Here is a 22,079-nt window from a genome sequence, read left to right on the forward strand (position 1 = left end):
TTTTGGATAGTAGTTTTTTTGAGGATGGTATATTGATTAGCTGTGAGATAGGTGTGGCGAGTTCTAAGTTGACCATTGGAGTTGGTGGTTGATTTAATTGCTGATTTAATCTGAAGGTATTGTAGGAAGTGTTTGTCGGTGATGCCAAATTTCTGGACCAAGTCCGCAAATGTGGAGAAATTGCCATGTTGCCAAAAAAATGTTGCAGATGAGTAAAGCCTCTGTCTTTCCAGGTGTGGAAGTTAAGTGTTTTGTTGTTGCAAGTGAAATCGGGGTTATTCCAAATTCCTATCCAAATATACAGAATAGTGACACAAACAGACATCACCATAAGTCTTCCCACTGCCAAATGGGAATCAGATCTATCTATTCCTACCGATTCCAATTTCTGGAACTAAGTCTGTAAAAATACCTTTCTCGTGATCAAAAACACTAACCTGCAGCTAATACAATACAAGACTTTCCACAGGACTCACCTCACTGGAAGGAAATGATCTCATATGGGCTTCACTTCTGACATCTGTCCCCACTGCACCCAGAACTGCCCGGACACATATATTCATCCACTCTGGCACTGTACCCCTATAAAGGTTACAGGGATCCTCTCCACCTTGTTTGGCTGCTGCATCCCAACGTCCCCATCTCTCTGTCTGCTTGGAGACACCTCCACAATCAACCAGAACCACTTTAACAGTAAAACTCTGCTGGTCATGCTAGCTGTCGCCAAGAAAACCATCCTCATGAACTAGAAAACAAAATCCATATTTCTATCTGGAAACATCTGATGAGCCTGACCCAACCGATCATACTCAAAACTTCATACCCACTCCCTCTTATAACCAGGATACTACAACTTACAACATTTCATATTATGCCAATCCTGCTGATTTCAATACAAAAATATTCATCACTCACACACACATGGACATGCCCACACACACACACACGCACCTCCTCCACCCCATTGTAATCTGTCCCCGGTAGCGTAATGTTTTGTCAAATACTGTCTTTATATCTTTCATGTTGTCTGTGATCACAAGCTCTGTCTATCATTTCAAAAAGTCTTTAGTATGTTTCATGTCTTTTACACTTAGTTGGGTTTGTGTTTTTGTTAATATTTGTTAGTATAACACCTATGGAAAAACTTAATTAAAAAAATAGAATGTTTTCATGTACATTGAAAATAACATTATAGCCTAATCCACGGTCATCTTTTCAGTTCTTGCGTGGTTAATTAGGCTGCGTATTCTTCATAAAACACTTCAAATATTAAAATGGACTGGATCAGATTCAGACTCCAACTTCATAATTGCTGAGACCACAACGAGGCTAAAGTGTAGTTGCAAGGACATGGGATGTGCAGGTGCACAGGATGCTAATCTTGTCACCAGAAATTAAAAAAATGTTTAAAAAAAACAGCCTGGGTGAACCCAGCAAATTTGAATTGGCTCTGCAGGTCGGCCTGGAAAGAAGCCCATTGACGCCATATCCGAACTTGCCATTTTACTGTTTCCATAGTCCTAACCAGAAGTGAAATTAAATTTAAAGGTGCTCTAAGCGATGTTGGGTAATGTTACTTCTGTTGACCTTCAAACAAAACAGAGAGCTAGCTCGCCCCTCCCTCCCGTGCAACTGAAACTCTCCTGAACTCGCGTCTCATCTGTGAATGGCTGGAAAAGTTTGTTATGTTTCATTGTCGAAGCTGTTTTTTTTTTTGGAGCCTGGGCCCACTTCCCCGATAACGACAGAGACACGCTCTTAAGAGGGTTTTCTACGATTCATCTTACGATTGTTCGTTTGGTTTTTCCGACTGTTTCCCGAACATGCTCGTAGCGTGAACGCGCGTGCACTGCTCTTAAGATGCTCTTAAGGTTAATAGTTCTGAAATATCCTCTGATTTGACGGTGATGTCAGGTGACTGCACGTCACAGCTATAGGCCTACCATTTAAACTTCGGATCTACACATTCATTCACATCAATACGAAAATAGAAACACTTTGACATCTGCATGTAAGCATCCCAAGTAGGTTATATACCACACAGAGACATAAATAATTGTAATTATTTTAAGATTAGATTGTTGCACCATGCAATAATTTTTCGCGGTGTCACTTAAGAACACGTTTGAAGATAAGAAAGAAGTCGAGTAAGAAAGAGAGGAAATGTGTAGGCTTAGATTTTGATGCAGTAGGCTACAGACTAAACCACATGTTGCTTTCTCTGCTTTTTACCTCATAGGCCTAATTAAATATAGCCTTCACTTAGCAAAGATAATGTCAAACTATTCTGGCAACGTCTCGTTTCATAACTTGATTGCATTTTTGTCCGCTTTTCATCACATTATTATGACCATTAAATGTATTTTGCACGCTAAAATCTGATTCATCACAGGTAAACACAATAAAGAATGGGAACGTAAATTTGATTATGTATTCTAAGTTGTAATTCCTCTGTATGTCCTGTTGGTGACCTCAGTGAGAAGTACTGTTAAGACGCTCTTAGCCGGTAACGAGTAGATCTACGAGTGTTTTCACGATGCTCTTAAGCTACGATGGTTTCGGGAAACAGTCGGCAAATCTTAAGACGTTCGTAAGAGGGACTTTACGACGCTCTTAGGCTTAAGATGCTTTCGGGGAAGTGGGCCCAGATCTGATATGTGCACATTGTGCAGTTTAATATTTTTTTTTCTTCAATATTATTATTATTATTAAATTAGGTGAACACCACCATCCAAGCAGCAAGAACTCTTGTCTAAACTATCTAAACAACAGTAGTCAAAAGTTGCTCGATGGTGTTTTAAGCCCCCATCGACTACCTTAACCCTAACCCTAACCCTTGCCTAACCCTAGTGCCTTCCATGCAGCGCTGTCTGGAAGACGACGTTGGGGGCTTAAAACACCAAACACCTCAAAAGTTGAGAAAACTCCAAAAAGCTTTTGCTTCCAGTTGCCTTCATAATGTGATGAGTAATGTGAGTTTTCTCAACAATCTGAGATTAAGACCTGGGCCCACTTCCCCGAAAGCATCTTAAGCCTAAGAGCGTCGTAAAGTCCCTCTTACGAACGTCTTAAGATTTGCCGACTGTTTCCCGAAACCATCGTAGCTTAAGAGCATCGTGAAAACACTCGTAGATCTAGGAGTGCTCCAGAGTACTCGTTACCGGCTAAGAGCGTCTTAACAGTACTTCTCACTGAGGTCACCAACAGGACATACAGAGGAATTACAACTTAGAATACATAATCCAATTTAGGTTCCCATTCTTTATTGTGTTTACCTGTGATGAATCAGATTTTAGCGTGCAAAATAGCCTACATTTAATGGTCATAATAATGTGATGAAAAGCGGACAAAAATGCAATCAAGTTATGAAACGAGACGTTGCCAGAATAGTTTGACATTATCTTTGCTAAGTGAATATTTTATTAGGCCTATGAGGTAAAAAGCAGAGAAAGCAACATGTGGTTTAGTCTGTAGCCTACTGCATCAAAATCTAAGCCTACACATTTCCTCTCTTTCTTACTCGACTTCTTTCTTATCTTCAAACGTGTTCTTAAGTGGCACCGCGAAAAATTATTGCATGGTGCAACAATCTAATCTTAAAATAATTACAATTATTTATGTCTCTGTGTGGTATATAACCTACTTGGGATGCTTACATGCAGATGTCAAAGTGTTTCTATTTTCGTATTGATGTGAATTAATGTGTAGATCCGAAGTTTAAATGGTAGGCCTATAGCTGTGACGTGCAGTCACCTGACATCACCGTCAAATCAGAGGATATTTCAGAACTATTAACGTGGACAGCTCCCCTTAAGAGCATCTTAAGAGCAGTGCACGCGCGTTCACGCTACGAGCATGTTCGGGAAACAGTCGGAAAAACTAAACGAACGATCGTAAGATGAATCGTAGAAAACCCTCTTAAGAGCGTGTCTCCGTCGTTATCGGGGAAGTGGGCCCTGCTCATCTAGCTCATGAATATAGGATAGACTCCTTTCTTGTGTTTGGATTCAAAACAATAAGCCCATCCCTAATCTCCAGAAACAGACACCTCTCCTCCACAGCCGCTATCATAGGCTTGCTTTTGGCGAGCCCTGGGCTTTATCAGGGTCCCTCCCAAAGCTGTTGGCTGTTAGTACTTACTCTAGCACAGACTTCCACACACAGACAAACACACACACACACACACCTCTATCTCTGAGGAAGGCTAAACGCTAAGCCCACTGGCATTCAGAGCTCCCATTTGCACACAAGGGCTATGGGGTGCACACTGTTGACTGACTCCTGAACTGCTGCACCAATAGACCAGAGCCAGATGCAGATTCCCATGACATGATGCTCCTGGCGGCTAGTTAGAATAGCGAATTTGATCGCCAGAGTGAAGCTAAAACAGTCCACAGCACTGGACCCGTGTTACTGGCCTCAGTGTCAAGAATGAATGGTCACTGTAGATCAGGAAATGTCAGCATGGGGGTCTCGATGAGTAGGCCTACTGCCTGGTGGGGGTGGAAATCAGCTGTACAGTCTTCTCCCTGTTGGAATAGTGGCCCTTATTGCTTTAAGTGGATGGAGTGGGCTGGCAGTGGTGGTCGCAAAATCTCTGATGAAGCATCTGTGGTATGGTGCCAGCCTCAGGAAACTCCAGCAGTAATGAACTCAGCCTCAGGAAACTCCAGCATCACAGGAAAAAGGCCAGTATCTCCCTGATATCACTTTTGCCCCATCTCCTCGATGTCACTTGTCACTCGATGTCCATTGCCTCTTGACCGGACACATTTTTGTGTGCAGACCAGTGCGGTAGATGGCTCGGACAGTTTCACTCAGGTTGGCCACAGTAACATGTTACCATGGGACCAGTGGCACTGAGGTGGGCACTGACTCTCTGGACCAGCAGTGGACTGAGCAGCTATCGTCATTGACAACATGGAAATGGTGGTCCCTCTGGATGATGACTTTTCTTCACTAGTGGTATGACAGGCTGTAGCTTCAGTGGACTATAAGCTTTATTATGAATATCGGCATGCTATGAATATGCTATTCTTTCACACAAACTCGCGTCACAGACGTATGTCACCGCCCATTTGGAGGTGCAAACAATCCGATTTTTGGTTATTTAACCATCAGTTAACTTCAAAACAGGCATTTTCTATGGATGGACAATAGCAATACATCATAGGAGTGATTAACGTCAAAAAATCTAGACTGGAGTAACTCAACATTTGACACCTCCAATATGTTTAGTGTTCTAAAGACTTCAAATAGCCCGTTATTGTTACCAAATTGATAGCCAAGGAGCCAGAAGTGAACACGCATGTATGACTAAAAACTGTGTCTTCATTTTACAACTAAACACGAGAAAATACTTTTATAACCCTTGCTATGTGACCTCAATGGCAATGCAGCGTTTGTATGCACCTCCAAAAGCATGGCAAACCTGGTTACCTCCCAAAATGGCCCTTAAACGCCCACAAATACCTGTATGTTTGTGTGAAAGAATCTTCATATGATTGAATGAATTGTGCTTTATATGGTATTTCACTGGATACTGGGTATTTCACTGGTTTATATGGTATTTGATGGCATTTTCCAGTTAAAGCAACACCAAAGAACTTTCCCTCTGTCGCACGCACGCTATTTGTTTATCCAGCACCGGCTTTGCAAATAACGATGTCCATAGACAAGGTATAATATGTTGCACGATTTATGAAAGTACGATGTATTGCGACATCAGATGCAAGTCAAATTTGTAGTTTCTTATGTCTTATTCCATCGAACTACAGATCCGCTACCCGATCTGGCAAACTTACATAGTGCGGTTATAGCCGATAGAGGGCTGTGAAGCGAATGCAGAAGTGCCGTTCACCCTGTTACAAGTTGATGAACCACTGAAACGATTTTGGAAACATTATTTTAAGGTACAAAAAACTCTTTGGTGTTGCTTTAATGACACTGATGTGGGTAGGCCTACTTTGGCTTGGCCAATCTACACCTTTGCTGCCTACCTTTCAAACAACATTCCACAGGACACCCTTAAAACGAAAGTGTTGTCTCGACACAGAGATGATCGGGGCAGCTGTGGCCTACTGGTTAGGGCTTCAGCCTTGTAACCGAAGGGTTTGCTGGTTCGATCCCCAAACGGTAGTCCACGGCTGAAGTGGCCTTGAGCAAGGCACCTAACCCCTCACTGCTCCCCGAGTGCAGCAGGCAGCTCACTGCTTCGGGATTAATGTGTGCTTCACTTCACTGTGTGTTCACTGTGTGCTGTGTTTCACTAATTCACAGATTGGAAATAAATACAGAGACCAAGGTTGAGGTTGCAACACATTTTGTGCAACAAATAAAAAAAGGAAACAAACTTGTGTTGTCCCTATGTTTACACAGAGATGTGTTAAAAAAATGCAAGTTTTATTGTTTTCAACACATTCGTTTTAATAGTGCAGGTTTTCCATAGGTTACAATGAAATAGGTTACAATTAGGCTCATACAGACTACAGTAGTTTAATTATTTTCCCAGTTTCTGCTTATCCACAACCCTTGAATCTAGACTGGCATCCACTGCTTATCCACAACCCTTGAATCTAGACTGGCTCTAACGTTGATCTGGCCTAAATAAGGTCCAGATCCGGTTCTCAGTCAGCCTTAAAAGGCCCTTTATTATGAAAAGCATTGCCCTCCAGTCCGTTGACTGTTGCTTGCTACCCTGCGTGTCTGACTCCGCCCATACGTGCTTCGTCATCTAGTTTACGACAGTACGTCTTCATTGTCATTGGTCGCCGGGAAAATTTGAAATGCAACTTTCTATCTTTTTACAAACAGTAGGCTGTTGTTATTGCGGTAACCCCAGCCATGGTGGTGATGGAAAGCATTTGATGTTCATGTGAAGGTTGGATGGGACCATAACGTTTATTACAACGAGATCAGATACCGCTTTGAGCTGAAAAGTATGTAAGTCACGAATTGGTATTTTTAACAGCAAATGTTCGCTAGTTAACTTAGCATAGATGGCGACCTAGCGGATAACATCCACCCGTTATTCAGTGGCATTCGGAAGGTTAGAACTAGCCTTAGCTGGGTAACGTTAGCCGTTAACTTTACTAATTTACGTGATCAAAGTTCAAAGGCATGTTCTAATGTCCGTTGAAATTGCTGTTTTAACAAAGTATTACGTTATCTTGAATTGGTTTGTGAAATGTTATTCACATAGCGTTAAGCTTAACGTTATCGTCATTGCAAATGAGGATTAATATTAGCTACGTTAACATTCAAGCTAATGTTACATTGCAAATGAGACCACCTTTTGATAACAATAACGTTACACGTTTAGCTTAACGTTAGCAATGACTAGGGCACCTCGTCATCTAACGTTGGCTTGTCATTAGTGTCAACTGTAATGGAGTTTGTTCAACTTTAAACTAATATACCGAAAACCAATATCTTTGTCACTATAGTTAGGTCATGTTAACGTTATGCTAGGGGTTCGAATAACCGGCATTTGCGATGTGAACTAGCAATGCATGCTAACGGTTTTCTTGTCTGCCTTTGCTCAGACCATGGATACAACAGTGAGGAGTCTTCACGGCCTCTTCCAGAGCCTACGGGCTCAGGTGGAGTTGCTCAGCGAGGGTGTTGAGCCACGTAAGTAGTTGATTACTATCTGCCGTTACGTTACAAAACAGCGTTTCCAATACTTTCTGTTTTAAAATATTTAATGGAATTTGTGTTTTCCCAACCAGAGCTTATTCAGATGGCACTGAATTTCGAGGACTGTAGACGCAAATGGCTGAAATTGGAGCAGGACTTCTGTTCCTGTAAAGAAGTGCTGGCTAAAGTCGAGACTGAGAGAGGTGCTCTGGAAGTGAAGCTCAAACACGCCCGGAATCAGGTGGACGTTGAGATTCGTAGGCGGCAGAAGGCAGAGGCAGATTGTGAGAAATTGGTAAGAGGGACGTGTTGAGACACTGGTAGTTCATTCATATTATAACTGGAATCTGGTTGAAGGAATTAATTGGTTTCCTACAGCAAGAAGTACTGCAATGCAGATTTGTACATGTACCAACTGTTCACCTACCAATTCACCCACTATGTAGAGATGTGACGAATATCCTCTCAAGTGCTGTTTGCTTCTGCAGGACCGCCAAATCCAGTTGATACGTGAGTTGCTGGTTTCCGAGGGCTCGAGTAACAGCATCCAGTTGAATGAAGAGCAACGCTCTGCCTTGGCCTTCCTCAATTTCCGATCTCCTGCTCCCGCCAACCTCAACACCAGCCGAAGGTAAGGACAATGGCCCTGAAACACCCGGTTTGATGGATGATGTACTCTCCTCTTATACTCTTCTTTCATCTCTACTCTTCTTCTCTCCTCGCCCCATTTTCTGCTCATCTCCTCTCTTTTACTATCTTCTTTTATACTCTTCTGTCTCCTCCTCTCCTTTCTTCTCTCTTCTTCTCTCCTTATTGACATCATTTAGTAATAATGTGTTTATGCTTTATTAGCTTTCATCTGAGACTGCAGATCACAAGCTGTTTTTCCTGGGATTATTATCTGAAATTTGAGGGTAGTCTGTCAGTTCATTTTATTTGTATTACTAGTCATTACACATTAAATGGACAATGAAGTAGACACAGATTCATCATTCTGTTGAAAACATTTGTGTTGAGCAGGACAGGCAGTTGGTAAGTTTAAATAAATTAGTCGTCTTGTTATTCTCTTGCAAGGCAGAATAACTGTCAGTGTTCACTCACTGCAAAGCCATTTTTCCTGTGCTGTATGATCAGGGTTTCATACATATTCCCTTCACCCCAACAGATTGACAACCATAGATGAGTCTGCTTCCATTTTGTCTGACATCAGTTTTGACAAGACTGATGACTCACTGGTAAGTCACTCAATGGCTGTGCAGAGGTGAATGGCTTTTGTAATACAGGCTAGATGTCCCATTGCATCTTCATGTTATGATTAATATACTGATTTTGTATCAATTTGGACACAACAGGACTGGGATTCCTCCTTGGTCAGAAATGTTCGGCTCAAGAAGCGACAAAAAAGAGTAAGTAGGGTGCTTGTTTTGATGCTTATTGGTAATATTTTGACTGACATGCCACATAGGTGATCTAATATTTTAACAATTTCAGCGGTCATCCAGAAACCACACAGAAGGCCCTGTTAATGGTGCAAAGAAGTCTCGCTCAACTGGCCGCACATCAGACAAGGTACAGCAACAGTGCTTGATGGCATTTCAGAGTTGCTAGTTGTTTGCTTGCGCAATTACCTGGAAAAAAAATGTCCTTTTGGCCTTTGTGTTTTCGAAGTAAATTGGCCTTTTATTGCCCTCTGTCCTTCTGCAGTTACCGTTTCCGTGTACAGAATGTCATTCATACGCCATCGGCTGTACAGTTAAATAGCTGTGTGTGTGTGTCTTTCTCTTGCCCTGTATGTCCATAGGGTAATGAGTCACTGGTGGCAAAGACCACTGTGACGGTGCCTGCTAATGGAGGACCCATTGAGGCTGTTTCTACTATTGAATCTGTACCATACTGGACCCGCAGCAGGAGAAAGACAGGTGGAATGTCTCTCGGTTCACTTCATTTAGCTGTGTAGTCTTATGAAGATCCATGATGTGTCCAAAATGAGATCAATCTGTGTCAGTCTGAAAGTTCTCATTACATAGACTTCTTTTATAGCAGGTGCTGATGGCTGTGAAAACAGCTCTTCAGGGCATTCTTTCATGGTAGAACTTAAGTGATGTGTTGTTGTTGTTGTTGTGTATTTATTTATTTGGTCCTGTGTCGTCAGCAGCACAGGACTGGGACACAGACTCCATCCAGTCCAATGATACAGTGTTCAAGCAGCCAGGCCGGCCTGAGAGACAGATTTCTACCTCCACACTACCCAGCACTCCTAGCAACAATGGGGGCAGCCTGCGCCTGCATGAGTTTGTCTCCAAAACGGTAAGACAACTGGGAGAGCATCTACCGTCACTTTCAGCTTTTGCTGCCAGGTTTAACAACACATTTTGCTTTTTGGCCATCATTTTTACAGTGTTCAGAACAGTCTTTATCAATCATTTTTTTCTGGGGACCCACTTTTTAAAAATGACAGACCATCGCGACCCAATTAATCTCAGATCTAACATGCACCCATCAATATTGCCCAAAACGTCTATGTTTACACCACAGGTTCTCAATCTTTTCTATGCCGGGCCCCCCCCAAACCATACAGTGCCATATCTGGTGGTTGAATAGATATCCAATAGTGCCTAGGTCTGGCCTACTACCACTATAGGGTTTGGTGATGCACTGACTCCAGTTTTACAATTCTGCAATCTCAGTTACATTGTTAAATATTTTCAAATTTAAGTTGGACATGACTAGCCTACTGAAAATATAAGTTTTAATGTACATCCGAGAGTTTGGGGATATTCTGGCAGTCATCACTCTTCAGCATAGTAAGCTGCTCCTGTATTTCTAAAGATAGCCTCGGCTACAACATCTATGTTGTGTTGCAGACAAATGGATCCATACACACCGTGGACAATTCTGATGTAAACAGCAAATATCTCAAGTCGTTATAGCTTAGCCAATTTGTAGAGGTTTCTTTATTCCGAAAGTTGAATCCGCATTTTCCTCTAGACTTAGACGTGTGCTTGTTTGTGCTGAGGCTGTGTATTGGTGTTGTTTAGCTATGTTGTAAGAATGTGAGATGAATAAATATCAGAACAAGAGAAATAGCCAAAAGATGAACGATAATGCGCCTTTACTGTAGTGGAGTTCGCGAGATGGAAAACGAGAGGACAATAGCGTTTAAATATCCATTTAAATTGTACCCTAATCTAATGCACTGTTGTGTGTTTTAAATCCGAAATAAGAAGGAATGTGAACTGCTATTAACTTTAAAGAGTATAGGCCTATCTACAATTAAAACTATCTGCAGCCTATGACTAGGGATGTAACGGTATGAAAATTTAACCTCACGGTTATAGTGACCAAAATTATCACGGTTTTCGGTATTATCACGGTATTTCTAAAAGTGTGTTTATTGTGTTCAGAAAGCACTGATAGGCCTACACAAGCTGAAATAGTTTCAAAAAGTGTCCCGTTCACTTTTTTCTTCATGTTTAATTGGCTATGTGCTTATAGCTTAACTTACCCTACCATAACTTGAAGTTTGCTATTTCTGTTATTTGGATGCAATGAGTGAGACCAAAGTAAGCGTTCAAAATAAAACTTTAGGCTACTGTATTCTCCTGATAACGTGAGTGGAATTGATTTAAATGTGGACGGAGTGGCTACATGATACAGTGCACATTTTGCGGTGAAAAAGTTCCGCCTAATCCGAATCGTAGTTAAGACCATCAATTAGACAACAGAATCAGTAGGGTAGCAGTTTTGTTCCATTGTACCAGGCCTACTGTATGTCAAAAGCAGGCTCGGGTGAAGCTGGGAAGGATTAAACACACAGTTTCCATACTGCGGTAATCAACAGTGATAATCATGATGTTTGAAATGAAAACGGTAATTATTATCGTCAACATTTTTATCGCGGTTTACCATTATACCGGTAATCGTTACATCCCTACCTATGACGCAAATGTATGTCTGGTCTATGGATATCTGCTTCAGTTGTTGACAGCACAGTCTTTGAGATTTAAAATGATACTTTTTAGATTTTAATGAGCCAAGTTGAAGAGCTGCTGTCGGTTAATGTTCGCGCAAATATAGGCTGATTCTTGTCCCTTGCATTGTGAGGTCCATGGTAGGCGCCCGACAGAAATATTGTTTCATTTTGTGAGTGAGATGTCCAAACTCTTGCGTCCCCTCTGCGACATGTTCGCATCCCAGTTTCAGAGCTATTCTAAATGAGACAAATTAAGAGTTATGACAAAACCGTGACTGTGGTAGTTAACAAACTAGATCCTAATAGAAAGCTGTTAGCTTTCCTAAGCTATAAGCTTGGTCTATTACACAACATAAATTGTCATTATGTTTGCGACCCAAATAAAATCTGCGGATCGCGACCCAGTCTTTGGGAACCAATGGTTTACAGTACAATACAGCAGAGGACTTTGATTTGAAACGATGTTAATGTCTTGAAAGTATGGCTTTTTAAAAAGGGTGTCCGCGGGGTTTTAAAAAGTATTAAAAAGTAATAAATCCAAATTGTCAAATTTAAAGGAGAATTCCGGTGTGATATTGACCTAAAGTGTATTGAAACATGATACCGAGTGTGAACGTATGTCTCATAGCCCATCTCGGCTTGTCCCCTGCACTCCAAAATCTGGCCCTAGTTAGCCGATGCTACCAACAGCTTTTTCAATGGTGGTGCTTCGGCATAGGGCTAGCCATGCAAATAAATCACTGTTTTACACCATTTACGAGGCTCAATGTATCTCCACACTTCATTGGTAGACTTCCGAGGGCCCTGACATTTAAAACGAGACATTGAGAACTTTGAAAAAGCACTGGTAGTTTACTTACAAGACGATTTATACAGACAGTATCTTCACAAAGTTTAGTGTTTGCAGCCATCTTGAATTTAGTCACGATTAGTCGAGCGACGAGTAAGAATGAACAGGTATGATAAGGGATCAGATTCCAAAAATAATTCAGTGGAAATGCATGGATTCCAATTGCTGCTACTGGAAGAAACTGGAATCCATGCATTTCCACTGAATTATTTTTGGAATCTGATCCCTTATCATACCATAGCAAACGCTAAACTTCGTGAAGATACTGTCTGCATAAATCATCTTGTAAGTAAACTACCAGTGCTTTTACAAAGTTCTCAATGTCTCGTTTTAAATGTCAGGGCCCTAACCCTAGCAACTAGCGCCAGATTTTGGAGTGCAGGGGACAAGCCGAGATGGGTTATGAGACATACGTTCACACTCGGTATCATGTTTCAATACACTTTAGGTCAATATCACACCGGAATTCTCCTTTAAGGCCATTAAAAGTGTTAAATGTGGTCTCAGAGGTATTATTTTTTCCAAATTAGGTATTATTTTTTCAGACTATCAGGTGTCCTATTCTGATTGAAATTCTATCTGCTTAAGTTCGCGTTAGTTTGTTTAAATGTGGGCTTTAGCATTTCTGGGCACATAATCAAAGATCTTTCGTCTCCGTCTCAACTTGTGTTTGATGCTGACGTCATATTCAGTGGTCGTTCGGCATCATCTCAGAACACTGCGTGCTCAACAGAAGTGGCTGGCTTACGTTTTATTTTAGACTTGCTTCAAGGCATATCTTCAACGACTGGACAACCATCGTCGTCTTCATGGGCAAATGCAAGTGTTTTGATAGCTGGGTGAAGGACCCAGTGTTTAAGGACTGGCTCAGGCCTGTAGTAGGGAATAACAGGCAGGCTTATTGTTGTGGTGTGTAAAAAAAAAAAAAAACATCAATGTCAACTGGATGGGAGCTAACTCACTTCGGTCGCATATGCAATCCACTAAACATAATTGGAATGCGTGCGCGGAGAGAGCAGTTAATTCTACCACTCTCAGCTGTCTGTGCAGCTGCACCTCCACCACCACCGCTGCAAATTAGTGCCACGGTAGGCCTACTGGCCAATGCTACGGCTCCAGCAACGTCTGACCTCCGGGTGGCCATGGGCGCCACACCAATACTGCGCGTGGAGGCTCTGTGGTGTCTGAACACTGCAGTTAAACACCACTCATTGAACTCCAATGAAGGAATTTCGGAGCTGTTTAAAGAAATGTTTCCCGACTCTGACATCGCGAAGTCATTCACGTGTGGTAAAAACAAAACTGGGTACATCATCAGATTTGCCCACAAGTTCATATTAGGCCTATCCTCCTGAGAACCAATCCATAGACCTATGTCCTCTGTAGTGGACATAAGTTCTAGAACCATACCCCTTTACCCCTTTGAGCTATTCTATCAATTCCTGTGGTCTTTTAAAGAGGACATCCTGGGCTTTCTAATGATATATCATGTGATTGGCTGGGTTGCTGGGAACCTCCTCTTCCTGGTTCTCAAAAATGGTTGACATCAAAACAAGCACATTTTATGGAAGGAGGAGAGAAGTCAAATAGTGTCTTCTTATTAAGCATTCATTATGATGGCAATATATGGTCTTGTTAATGAAAATGTCAGGAATCATATGATTCATTTTGAAAGAAGTTAAGTTATTTACATTTTGAAATAATAGTGACTTTATGAATGTCCATTATAATGGACACCAGGACCAAAATAGTTAGAAATTTAGGAGATCATTTGTATAGGATGAATGAGGGGGGGTCAGATTTGGAGCTCTCAGGTGATGAGTGAGTGAAACAGAGATGAGGACTATGAACCTGTGCCTCAAGAAGATAGCGAGGAAGAGTAAGACTAAAAAATGAATTATCGCAGATGAAAGAAAAACATGAAAATGAAATGAACAATCCAGAAAAAAGAAATACAACTGTCCAAAAAGGCAAATAAAGTAGTCTAGAAGGATAAATAACATTTCCCCTTATATTTGGTTAAGTTTACCCTTAATTTAATACCACTAAAAGCATAATTTGTCCATTTTTGTCTATTTTCATGGCTACCTTTTCATAGTAAAACTGTCCTTTTGTCCTCCACAGGGGACATGCTATAAAATTTACAATAAAAATACATTTTTAAAAATAAAAATTGTAAGATGTTTTTTTAATCCTAAATAGAAAGGAAATCACAAAAAAAAAAAGAAATTGTTGGACACTTTTTTTTTCTTGGTTCCCAGGAGGCTATAGCACACGTGCAAACAATAGTTCACCAGTTCATGTAGTCGGTGCCAGTTTGTGAATCAGCAGTTCATAAGATGCCAGTTTGTAATGCATCAACTTGCAGTGAATGCCAGCCAGTGTGCTGGAACGATCCATTCTCTCCATTGCACATTTTATGTAGTTTGTTTTATTTTTATTTACTTAGTGAAATAAATATGTGCAATATGTTGTCAACATCAGTGAGTCTCTCAATCTATTCTTTTTTGTATGTTATATATGTCAAAATCTGTGTAAATAATAGAAAGGTCGCTGATTAACACTTGCAATTCAGTGTCGTGATGGTTTAAAAAAAAAATCTGAAGGTAGTAAAAAAGGTATTAAAAAGTAGTACATTTAACTTAAGGATTGCTGTATATACCCTGTTAAATCATAATATGTGCATGGATTTTTGCTTCTGTCTGGTTTCACTTCTAGGTGCCAGTTATTGATTTATAGTTGAGGTTTTATATGGTGACATTTTTTTTGAAATGTCAAAAGTGTAATGACAAACTGAGTTTTGTACTGTATATCATGACAAGGGACATTGTATAGTTGTGGCAACCCTGAAAAAGAAAAGTCAAGACGGTTAAAGCTGAATGATGTGCCATCATTTCTCTTTGTAACAGGTGATCAAACCTGAATCCTGTGTGCCTTGTGGCAAGAGGATCAAGTTTGGGAAGATCTCTCTGAAGTGCCGAGACTGCCGTGTGGTGTCCCACCCGGAGTGCCGCGAGCGCTGTCCGCTGCCATGCATACCAACCATGGCTGGCACCCCAGTTAAGATTGGCGAGGTATGGTGCAGATAACAGAGACTTGGGCCCAATCCCATTTCTACTCCTTAGTCCTGCCCCTTCACAGGGCTTAAAGTATTCCGGCTGCGTGCCGGATCTCCGGCGTGTCACGGCTGTGTGGGTCCTATGTACGACCCCGAAAATCTTTCAGGCTCAGGATTTTTCTTCACTTTAAGCCCTGCCTTCAGTATGGCGCAAAGAGTGCAGATAAGAGATCTAGACTTAGTGTGACCAATTTTATCAGCTAAGATTTTACCTCATTGATCACAAATATCTCCTTGCTCATACACATTTGATCTTGGTTCATTTTTGTGACCTTAATATTAAAATAAAAAACGGGGTTTTTACTACCATGTGCAGTCATCTTTGGCTAACTGTTCATCGGTAATCCTCCTTCTACTCTGGACATTGCGGCCACTTCCAGTTTGGGACCGCTCAATGAAAACTAACACACACAGACAACTGAAATGAATAAAAAAATGACACCGTAAATTCGGCCATTCAGTCAGGTCATTTTTCTATGAGCCAGCTGGTAGTTTGTAGGGGCACTGACTCGTCAACTTCAGACTGCAACCCTTTTGCCGTTTTATCTAGCTTATCAGAATAATTCTGTGACATTCTCAATGAGCATATACAACCACTTGTGTAGGCTATAGTCTGTGCTATGTCAAGAGGACACAATGTGGCTGCAATGTTGGGTTAGTAGTTTGGTGTTGTGTGTCCCACTCTGATGGTCCTTGTTTTATTTCCTGTCATGTGACCAGGGCACTCTGGCGGACTACGTGTCGGGCTCGTCTCCCATGATCCCCTCTCTGGTGGTCCACTGTGTGAACGAGATTGAGCAACGCGGCCTGAACGAGGTGAGAACTCAGAGTCCTGAGCTTCTGACTGCTGTCAAGGTTTCACGTGAGAAGAGGACAATTTAATAATCATGATGTTATCGGAATTTCAAGTAAATTTTTAATCCGGATTACAGGATTAAGAGAGTTGTGTAATGCCAGGATTGTGAGAAGATATGATTCAGAAGCCAACTCGCTCTCTGCCCGTAAGGCAGCGCAGCATGCTGTCTCTGAGAGGCTTAACTGGCATGTGGGTTCATTTGCCAAATCCTCCAACAGCAGCAACACATTGCATTTATGTAGTACTTTTCAAGGCACCCAAGCTGCTTCAAAGTGATGGCGGAACTAACCGCCGCCAATGTGTAGCACCCACCTGGGTGATGCATGGCAGCCGTTATGTGCCAAAATGCTCACCACACACCAGTTTGAGGTGGAGAGTGAGGGAATGACTTACATGTGTGCCTCTTCCCTTTCCGTCACCCCCTGCAGGCTGGACTGTACCGGCTGTCTGGAGCTGAGAGAACAGTCCGCGAGCTGAAGGAGAAGTTCCTGCGTGGGAAGACTGTCCCGCTGCTCAGCAAGGTGGACGATATCCACGCCATCACAGGCCTTCTGAAGGACTTCCTGAGGAACCTGCGGGAGCCTCTGCTCACCTTCCGGCTCAATCGGACCTTCATGGATGCTGCAGGTGGGTGCCAGAGCCCAGGACAAGCCCGCGTTGCACATTATGATCAGGCCAGGCCCTATATTTTGTAGGACTATTACACGGCTCTTCAGAGTGCTGCAGAAACTTCCATTCACATGAAAGGCCCGAACGTTGGGAAGGCCCAATGTTAAATCTATATAAATCACCGGCAAAGTATATAATCACCGCTGTCAATGGCAACGGGTTGATTAACGTCTTTCATATCCCTCCGCAAGAATTCCGTTCGCTTATTGCAATGGAATTTCATTGAAAGGGAAAGTAAGCTAGTAACACCTGAAACTGTCAAATTCTATCTGTGTGGCGAACTATTTATTTTGTCAGCGGAAGACACGAAACGGTAGCAAAATCATTTTTAAAGATTCATTGTGTTATGCGTGTAATAAGCGGGATAATGTATTGTCCGCCGGTAATTATCAGAAAATAAGTCCCGACAGGGAGAACAGAACCCCAACTGATAATTACCGGCGGACAATACATTATCCCTTACCTAGTATGTATTATGTTTGTGCCTGCATGATCAGGTTGTGTTCACTGTGACTGAACAATGCACTGGCCCTCTGACATCGAGTGGTATGGCTACAGTAAATACAATTCTCACGGCATAGAAGCACACATTAACTACATGTGTTCATTGTTCAAATAGTGGTTTGAGATTCAGCAGCGAGATTCCCTTTCTGTACCCTTGTAGTTGTAATGGTGTAGAGTGATGTTTTTTTGTTCTAACTTGTTAAAACATTTATAGAGGAAGGAAGCACTCTGAAGACGGTTTTATAGTATCTCTGTGCCTCTTGGTTCTGTTTGGCTTTTGGCTATGTTTTCAGACGAGTGTAATCAAGCTTATTTGAATGTGCTAAAAGATTGAGACTGGAAATTTGTACTGTATACTCATAAACACTATAAATTCAGCTATTGTAATCACTCCAAGACCCATAGTCATGAGTCCATAGTCATGAGTCAATAGGACTGAATTCTTCCAAAACTTCAATGCACATTTGTGTCACAGTTAAGACGTGATGAACAACTCTTTTCTGTTCCTCAGAGGTGGGCGATGAGGACAACAGCATTGCCCTGATGTACCAGACCATCAGCGATCTGCCGCAGCCCCACCGTGACACTCTGGCCTTCCTGGTCATTCATCTGCAGAGGTCAGTGACACTGTGCTACTTCACTTGCCTTGTGCTTAGAGAAGATGTGAGGAAATATGATCATTCTATTTTTGTTGAAATAGTATATCAACCTTGTTAATACAAAGTCTGTAACACAAATTCTGTGTACTGAAAGGGTTATTTGAATGAGGAGAAACAAATCTGAATGTTGTTTTCTATTAAATATTAACTGTCTGCATTGCATCTATTTGTCAGAGTTGCCCAGAGTTCAGCTACTAAAATGAATGTCACCAATCTGGCACGAGTGTTTGGACCCACGATTGTGGGTCATGCAGTGCCTGACCCAGACCCCATGACCATTCTCCAGGACACCAAACGCCAGCCAAAGGTACTATTACTCCAACACTAAACAGTAACACTTTTAAAAAGACTGCTACAGACTGCCAACTTTTATTTTTTTTAATCCATGATGGCATCATCCAGAATACCCTTCTCTCTGAACCAAGCCCCATAAGAATTGTTCCCCTCAGGCATCATATCTCATGAAATGTAATCTAATGTGTGCCTTGAGGTTATTGTACGTGGTAGTCTGTGCTTATGTGGGTTTGAAGAGGATGAGGCAATAGGCAGTAAACCTCAGAGTGGTAATGCGGTTTCTTCTGCGTGGACGCAGGTAGTGGAGCGCCTCCTTGCCCTGCCCACCGAGTACTGGAGCCAGTACATGATGGCTGAGAATGACCAGGACCACCACCTTGATCACATGATCATTGAGAACAGCAACTGCTATGCCACGCCAGACCACAAAGGTGAGTGGTCATCGTCCTCTTCAGAATGTCTTGTTTCAGAATGCAAACAAGACCAGCAAAAAGACAGGAAAACTCTTTGATGTGTTGTACTAATGTATGACAACTAATGGATGTCATACATAGAGGGGAAAAATGTTTCCACCAATGTTTTTACACAGAAGAAAGATAGAGTACATTAGTATTGATTATATGAAGTGTCAGTGACTGTGTTGCCTACTTCAAGTGTTACTTATCAACCTGAGTCCAACCTGAATGTTCTCCTTGACAGTCTCAGATGCTCAATTTTGTCTAGTTTAAACGATTGGTGGTCAGTTGACGTGTTAGTTAGATAGATAGATAGATAGATAGATAGATAGATACTTTATTGATCCCCAGGGGAAATTCAAGGTCTCAGTAGCATACAGACATCACACACACATTGACTAACAGCAGAAAAAGGTAATTAAAAGTATATTATATAAAAAACACAACTAAGCAATAAGGACAGTAGAAGATAAAGAATATACTAAATATACTGAAATACAAATTATACTAAATAACACTTAATCTAAATCAATTCTAAAAACAGTATCCACATAGTGAGTGATTAATCAATCAAGAGACGCTTGCAATGACTGATGTTGCGGTCGTAAATTGCACACGTTTGTAACACTACTCTTGGGCGTGGCAAAGCAGTGTTTATATATGTCGCTTTGGATAAAAGTGTCTGTTATATACGTTTGTTTACTTTAACTTGTATAAACTGTGTGTACACTGTGCACAAGATCAGCAGTGTGCTGCTGGAAGTATGCAGGCTGAGCGAGTGCCTTTTACTAACTCTGAACTCTATCCATCCCTCTGCAGTGAGCATGCTGGGACCGCTCACCACTCCAGAGCACCAGATAACCAAGACTCCTTCCTCCAGCTCCCTATCCAGCCGTATGATGAACAAGATCACTCCCAAGTATGTGATAAATCCCCTTACACAATACAGGCATTTGGTGCTGATCAGAGCTCCCCGAGGCCTCAGCCTGCTTCATGTACACATACCAATTACCGTTCAAAAGTCAGTGAGACATATTTTGATCTGTTGCCCTGCCTTAAAAACCAAAAGACAACAATTTTATCATCAAACTAGCTGATGTTTTTAGTAAGGTCCCACCTTTGAAGGTTTTAGAATATCTTATTAGCATAGATTTTAAGAAACATATTTAAGTTTCTATAACACACAGTGCTCTGGCCATTAAATAGCCTTAGTTGCGGAAATGGCCTTAAATTAAACAAACAAACCGTTCAAAAGTTTGGGGTCATTTAAAAATTTCCATTCCACTCCATCATCCATTCCAGAATACCAGCTGAGATAAGTTGCATTGTTTTTTTTAATCAGGGCAGCAGTTATGTGCTTACATAATTGCAAAAGGGTTCTCCAATGTTGTCTCAGTTAGCCTTTTAAAATGATATCAGATTAGTAAACAGAATGTGCCTTTGGAACATTGGATGAATGGTTGATAATGGGCAATGTAGATATTGCATTAAAGATCAGCCATTTCTTTCTACAACAGTAATTTACAACATTAATGATGAAAACAAGGACATTTCTAAGTGACCCCCAACTTTTGAACGGTAGTAGATGTTTAACTTGCTAGCTACTGGCTCCTTCTTGCATGAATACTATAGCCGGATGGCTGAAAGTAGCTTGATGGTGCATATGTATGTAGTGAGTGCCTGTGTGTAAGTAAGCCCTCTCTAACTTGGAATTTGATGATACCTATGCCTAATCCTGAAAATGGCTCATGGAGTGTGTACATAGCGTTTTTATCTTTGAAATGTTTGAGATGCTGGTTAATTTTATGCCAAGTCAGGCTCTTTCTGACCTTGAAGCTCTTGACCAAAGTCCATTTGGTAAAAATAACTTTCTCCTCTGCCTCTACCCTCTGGTTCCAAAGTTATTGCCTGCGTTGTGCTGTGTTGTCTGGCGGCCCTGGGCTCCTTTTAAGAATGGTTTAATTTTTTGCTACAGGTTTGGCAGCAAGAGTAAATCGGCAGTGGGCTTCAACCGGCAGGGAACTTTCTTCGCTTCTCCACTCCTGAAGTAGTCCCAGTCCGACTATTGAAGCTGGCCCAGCTACTGGCTGCCAATTTCAGGCTATAGTTTTTATATGTACTATTGTATGCTCCTGTCTAGTGCTAATACCTTATCTTTTGTTTTTACTCTTATATCTGTCAGTGTATCAAAGTAGATTGTTATTGTTGTGATTATGTACATAGTAGGTTTTATATATGTTTGGTCCTCAAATATTTTGAATCAACCAAAGGGAAGCTGCCGCTGAACAAACACCCGTAGTGTCCCATGCAGTGTCAGTCAAGTATGAGTGTCTGTCATCAAGATACTCTGACAGGTTGACTACTGTGCAATAGTGCAATGGGACAATGACAAAAGGACTGTTTTTATTTGTGAAGATTTGTGCCGTGTTTTGTAGAATTGCTCTGTATTTTTCTAGCTGGCTTTTGGCAGTGTTGTACTAGGCAAGGTATATCTGTAAAGTCTAACCTATTTTGTTGTTGAAGCATTTGAAGGATATCTAATGTTTTCATTTTTTTTTTATTTAATTTTATAAGAAAAAAGTAGACCCTCAAATTGACTTGCACACCTACTACTGTCAGTACGTCATGTTATGTGATGGTCCTTTAGTCCGTTTTTTTTTACCTGGTCTTTTAAAGTAATTTCATTTTGGATCACCATTTTAACTCACATTATATTTACAAATGCAAATGTCTATTCTTTGTTAGTCAATTGTCTGGAAAAGCACTTCTCCAAATTGGCAATACAAACCCCAGAATGATTCTGTGTTGATTATTTCTAACTAACTTATCCTGAAGTATTTCAAGCCCAGTAACTTAAATCAACTGCCAGTCAGTCTGCATCAAGGCTTGAATCATAGAATGTCAAGCTTCCTATGCAAAGTCAACCATATGTAATGAAATACACATGGACCTATGCACAGTGTGCAAGTATGTAAGTACACATGGGTGATTTCAATGTGTGAATGTGCGATCTAAGCAGTGCTGCTTGGAGTAACCAGACTTGTATTTTTAAAAAATAACTTT

The 22,079-nt window shown here is 41.2% G+C and overlaps 1 protein-coding gene across 1 annotated transcript; it reads left to right on the top strand.

Annotated features, from left to right (window-relative positions):
- Positions 1 to 6,823: 6,823 nt before the first annotated feature.
- racgap1 (Rac GTPase activating protein 1) lies at positions 6,824 to 21,814 on the top strand. The gene is made up of 17 exons (XM_076277542.1): positions 6,824 to 6,938; positions 7,545 to 7,632; positions 7,731 to 7,933; positions 8,127 to 8,269; positions 8,804 to 8,873; positions 8,991 to 9,044; positions 9,130 to 9,207; positions 9,440 to 9,557; positions 9,794 to 9,945; positions 15,371 to 15,535; positions 16,300 to 16,395; positions 16,864 to 17,062; positions 18,120 to 18,225; positions 18,442 to 18,574; positions 18,860 to 18,992; positions 19,836 to 19,935; positions 20,992 to 21,814. The coding sequence occupies exons 2-17, from the start codon at positions 7,548 to 7,550 to the stop codon at positions 21,065 to 21,067; spliced, it is 1,911 nt and encodes a 636-aa protein (XP_076133657.1). The 5' UTR covers positions 6,824 to 6,938; positions 7,545 to 7,547; the 3' UTR covers positions 21,068 to 21,814.
- The last annotated feature ends 265 nt before the right edge of the window (positions 21,815 to 22,079 follow it).

The sequence above is a fragment of the Alosa pseudoharengus genome, unplaced genomic scaffold, assembly GCF_046254945.1.
Source record: "Alosa pseudoharengus isolate Yale_2024_CS ecotype anadromous, Long Island Sound unplaced genomic scaffold, YU_APseudo_1.1 YU_APseudo_1.1_scf_9, whole genome shotgun sequence".
Taxonomy (NCBI): Eukaryota; Metazoa; Chordata; class Actinopteri; order Clupeiformes; family Clupeidae; genus Alosa; species Alosa pseudoharengus.